Below are 5565 nucleotides of genomic sequence, written 5' to 3' on the forward strand. Positions count from 1 at the left end.
TTTCGCACTGTTATTTTGGAGACCCCCACAGAGATCAGCTTATAACTCGAACCCTGCCTGTGCCCTGTGCCTAAAGCATGGAGGTGCGACCTCCTCACATTCAGGAGTGCAACGTGGTCGCCGTGAAATAAAGTTCCCTTTTCTCTACTCTTATCAGTGCGTGACACACACACACACACAGTGACACACAGAGACACACGCAAGTCAGACACACAGACACACACAGACACACCTGGTCCCACACTCAAAGGGCCAATAGATAAACAACCTAAAGAGAACCACAGACGCCGTCTTCTCATACCAGTGAACTTTCATGATCACCGCATATCAACTTACAGCTTATTCACCATTGGGAAAAAAAGTCAAGGAATTCTTAAAAGAAAGAAACATCAAATTTCCATACAAATCAACAAATATATATATATATATATATATATATATATATATATATATACTGTATATATATATATTTTTTTTAAAAAGAGTTTCTCTTTCTAACTACCTACACTGAACTCAACTAAAAAAGTCAACAACAAAAATTAAAAAACTAAAATAAGTAGGGATTCAAACAGAGGTCAGAGGTCAGTCTTTGGAACCTAAATTCACAACTCCACTCCTCCTCACAGTGGACACACACAAGCATGCACGCACACACACAATAACAATATTATCTCAACACTCATCTGGAGGACGAGGTGGGGCTGGACTGAAGCACACTACAGACACAAGGGTTAGGGTTAGAAGGATCGATTCTGGTTCTTTTTACTATTTACATCAACGATACTGGATTATCTGTAATAATGACCTGACTGGTTCTCAGAGCTGGTTAACTCTGGAGGTTCCTCACGTCTGAATGGGGGTGAATCCTCTTTTAGTTGTGGTGCTCCTTACTGGTCTCTACTGGTCTCTACTGGTCTAGTCGTGGTGCTCCTCACTGCTGGAACTCTGGATCTGTTGAGGACGTTTCAGTTGGTTGCCCCTGTGCCGCTCAGGCAGTTTATAGTGTTGATGAAGAATGTGTTTGTTGTTCTTGATTGTGTTTTATAGTGTTGTAATTGTGTATGTGTATTATGGGTTGTAAACCGTGCTCCCTTGTAAAAGAGACCTTTGTCGTCTCAGTGGGACTCTCTACTAAATTAAAGTTAATGAGGCATCAGCAAATGCAATAAAACATAAAAAGTTTAATAAGTTGTTTCACATTTGACACTCACTTTTGGTGAAAACATCAGTGACCACAGACTTGTGAGGAAAGTGAACAGTGTAAAAGTGTAAACGTGTAAAAAATGGTTATGAGAATCAGCGGAGCAGAAGTGTGAATCCCCTGGATGGTCGTCATGTGAACTCTCCTCAGAGCGCCGCCCTCCGCGGAACCCCCCGCTCCAACAGACACACCCTGGTCCCGAACGCTGCCGCCACCAGCCCCTGCAGCCTCCCAGATGGACACACGGAGGAGCTGAACACGGCCGAAGACAGACCCAGCAACCTGGACTCAGTCTGGGTCGGGGGTGGGGGGGGGGGGGGGGTGAGTTAACTCACTTTGCTACTTTAAGTTAAGTACACCCATAACACACTCACTGAACATTCAACCGTAAGAAGGAAGACAACTCCCCTCCCTCCCTCCACCTACCTCTCTTTCTCTCTCTCCCTCCCCCTCCACCCTCCCTCCCTCCCTCCCTCTCTCTCTCCCTTCCCCTCCCACTCTCCCTCCCTCCCTACCATCATTGTCTGGCGGTTGATGACTCGCAGCATGTTGGCTTGACTTCCTGCTGCCACCATGTGATCCTGGCCCAGCCAATGGCAGCTGTAGATCTGAGATGACGAGGAACACATGTGGAGAGCAGAGTAAGCATTAGCCTAGCTATCCCGGCTAACAGCTAACCCAGGTTAGCCCCCCTATATACAGAGTTAGCACTACCACCTGCAGGGGGGGGCAGGGGTGTGTGTGTGTGAGGGACTGACCTTGCTGTCTCCTTGGTTGTCAGGAGGAACATCACACACCTTCTGACCAGAACCATAGTCCCAGATCTGACACACACACACACACACACACACACACACACACACACACACACACATACTGAATGTCAGTGCCTGTGTAGGGTCTAGTACATCACTATCAGAAGGGACTGGCTCACACTGGCTGGACTGTTGTTGTTGTTGTCCTCACCTCCAGGGCGTGGTTCTTCCTCCAGGAGCCCGTCAGGATGTGATTGGTTGCTGGGTCTATCTGGAGGGCGTCGCCACACACGTGAGGACCTGACAGCATCCTGACAGAGAGAGAGAGAGAGAGAGAGAGAGAGAGAGGCGACCAGGAACAAGCCTTATGTCATCTCATCCTGTAGCCCTGGCCAGGGCTGGTGACACGCTAGAGCATGACCTCATCAACACACTGCTGACCATGGAGACTATGATGTCACTAGTATCATCATGAGAGAATGTAGTGTGGAGCTGTGGTTCTACCTGACAGAGTGCGGCTGTCGGACGTCCCAGAACTGTAAGGACAGAAACATCATGAGGCACAGTCTTCTATACTAGACACAGTCTTCTATACTAGACACAGTCTTCTATACTAGATAGTCTTCTATACTAGATAGTCTTCTATACTAGACACAGTCTTCTATACTAGATAGTCTTCTATACTAGATAGTCTTCTATACTAGACACAGTCTTCTATACTAGACACAGTCTTCTATACTAGATAGTCTTCTATACTAGACACAGTCTTCTATACTAGACAGTCTTCTATACTAGATAGTCTTCTATACTAGACACAGTCTTCTATACTAGACAGTCTTCTATACTAGATAGTCTTCTATACTAGACACAGTCTTCTATACTAGACACAGTCTTCTATACTAGATAGTCTTCTATACTAGACAGTCTTCTATACTAGATAGTCTTCTATACTAGATAGTCTTCTATACTAGATAGTCTTCTATACTAGATAGTCTTCTATACTAGACAGTCTTCTATACTAGATACTATAGTCTTCTATACTAGATAGTCTTCTATACTAGATAGTCTTCTATACTAGACAGTCTTCTATACTAGATAGTCTTCTATACTAGATAGTCTTCTATACTAGATAGTCTTCTATACTAGACAGTCTTCTATACTAGATAGTCTTCTATACTAGATAGTCTTCTATACTAGATAGTCTTCTATACTAGACACAGTCTTCTATACTAGATAGTGTTCTATACTAGATAGTCTTCTATACTAGACAGTCTTCTATACTAGATAGTCTTCTATACTAGATAGTCTTCTATACTAGATAGTCTTCTATACTAGACACAGTCTTCTATACTAGATAGTCTTCTATACTAGACACAGTCTTCTATACTAGACAGTCTTCTATACTAGATAGTCTTCTATACTAGACACAGTCTTCTATACTAGACACAGTCTTCTATACTAGATAGTCTTCTATACTAGACACAGTCTTCTATACTAGACACAGTCTTCTATACTAGATAGTCTTCTATACTAGATAGTCTTCTATACTAGATAGTCTTCTATACTAGATAGTCTTCTATACTAGACACAGTCTTCTATACTAGACACAGTCTTCTATACTAGACACAGTCTTCTATACTAGATAGTCTTCTATAAAAGACACAGTCTTCTATACTAGATAGTCTTCTATACTAGATAGTCTTCTATACTAGACACAGTCTTCTATACTAGACACAGTCTTCTATACTAGATAGTCTTCTATACTAGATAGTCTTCTATACTAGACACAGTCTTCTATACTAGACACAGTCTTCTATACTAGACACAGTCTTCTATACTAGATAGTCTTCTATAAAAGACACAGTCTTCTATACTAGATAGTCTTCTATACTAGATAGTATTCTATACTAGACACAGTCTTCTATACTAGATAGTCTTCTATACTAGATAGTCTTCTATACTAGACACAGTCTTCTATACTAGACACAGTCTTCTATACTAGACAGAGATGCTTGGAAGCTGAAGTCAAGTATATGGACGTCTGTTTACCTGGACAGTGTTGTCCCAACCTCCTGATATGAACTCTCTTTCCTTCTCGGGGTGAAAGGTCACGGCGAACACTCTGAATCTGTGTCCATCCATGACAGCCCTGGAAGAACTGGAGATGACCTTCTGGTCAATACCACTAGTAATACACTCAACGACCTTCTGGTCAACACCACTACTAATACACTCAACATGTACGGTCATGTACTATCATGGTGTATGATGACGTGTGAGTGATGTGGTTGTTTGAGAGGAGGACCTGGCTCTGTATGTGGTCAGTCTCTGGTGGGTGGTGAGGTCATACAGGTGGATGGCTGAGTCGCTGCCCCCGGTGGCTGCCTTGTCTCCAGATGGACAGACGGACAGAGAGAGGGTCTGTCTCTGCCGTCCTCCCTCCCCTCCACCTACCGTCTCTCCTGTCTCTGGCACCACCCACATACACTCCCTCTCCCACACGTACCAGCACCTCACACAGCCGCTGGCATCTGAGGAGGGGGGGAGAGGGAGGGGAGGCGGAGGGAGGGGGGAGGGGGGAGGGACAAACGGTTGAGGGAGAGGGGGAGTGGGAGGAGGAGGGGAGGCAGAGAGAGGGTGGAGGAACAAAGTGGAAAGGGGGAGGGAGAGGAGGATGCAGGCAGTGGGAGGCGGAAGGGACAAAGGGGAGAGGGGGACGGGGAGGAGGAGCGTGATGATTATTATGACTCTGTTGAGGAGCTACCTGCTCCACCGTCCAGGGCTGTGTTCTGTGTAGATGACAAATCCACTATGATTAGATTAGTGTCCCTCCTGGCAGTGACAGAGTGGAGATGCAGTACTCACAGGTGGCCAGCAAGAGACAGTGTGACCGGGCGCTGTAGCTGAATCTGAGGGCTGTGACGGGCAGGGAGGAGAGGAAGCTGCTGCCATCTCTCAAAGTTTGGACCAGATTACCACTGCCTGGGCTGAACAACTGAGAGGGAGGAGAGGGGAGGGGGGGGGGGGGGGAGGTGGTGTGACGGTGTGTGTATGGGGGGGCGACACATATAGAACTAACATATAGAAGCTGAAGTGTATCAGTCGTCTGATACCTTGATGGTCCCGTCACTCAGACCAACAGCCAATAGGGAGCCTTCGTCGTTGAACTGACAGGTCATCACCTCACAGCCACACTCCCTGAGAGAGAGAGAGAGAGACAGAGAGAGATGGAGAGATGGAGAGAAAGAGAGAGAGAGAGAGATGGAGAGACGGAGAGAAAGAGAGAGAGAGACAGAGACAGAGAGAGAGAGAGAGAGAGAGAGAGAGAGAGAGAGAGAGAGAGAGAGAGAGAGAGAGAGAGAGAGAGAGAGATGGAGCAGAAGAGCAGTATTGCCGGCTGGGCTGATAGTTCCGATTCATTGATAACCTGCAGAGGTAGTCAGTTATATAATAGTTGAAAGGATGACTTACAGGATAGAGTGGATCTGTAGCTCTCCCTCTGTCCTTGGCTGGGTCTGGGTCTGGTCTGGAAGCTTCTGCAGAATTCCCTCTTCTCTCAGCACAGGTAGGTTAGGGGGTGGAGAGTCCGTCTCTGGTTCTGACTCTGAC

The 5565-nt window shown here is 45.8% G+C and overlaps 1 protein-coding gene across 1 annotated transcript in view; it reads right to left on the reverse strand.

Annotated features, from left to right (window-relative positions):
- Window positions 1-1347: 1347 nt before the first annotated feature.
- LOC308167952 (uncharacterized protein) overlaps window positions 1348-5565 on the reverse strand; it is a gene marked incomplete at both ends in the record, with an annotated part of 4286 nt that continues 68 nt past the window's right edge. Inside the window, 9 exons of the mRNA XM_080542431.1 lie at window positions 1348-1494; window positions 1717-1809; window positions 2168-2267; window positions 2461-2492; window positions 4006-4114; window positions 4262-4487; window positions 4822-4951; window positions 5070-5154; window positions 5428-5565. The exon at window positions 5428-5565 is cut by the window's right edge and continues 68 nt beyond it. Of these exons, the coding sequence (XP_080398557.1) occupies window positions 1348-1494; window positions 1717-1809; window positions 2168-2267; window positions 2461-2492; window positions 4006-4114; window positions 4262-4487; window positions 4822-4951; window positions 5070-5154; window positions 5428-5565 (1060 nt within the window). The remainder of the gene's footprint in view (window positions 1495-1716; window positions 1810-2167; window positions 2268-2460; window positions 2493-4005; window positions 4115-4261; window positions 4488-4821; window positions 4952-5069; window positions 5155-5427) is intronic.

The sequence above is a fragment of the Nansenia antarctica genome (assembly GCF_963989245.1).
Source record: "Nansenia antarctica genome assembly, chromosome: 11".
Classification (NCBI taxonomy): Eukaryota; Metazoa; Chordata; class Actinopteri; order Argentiniformes; family Microstomatidae; genus Nansenia; species Nansenia antarctica.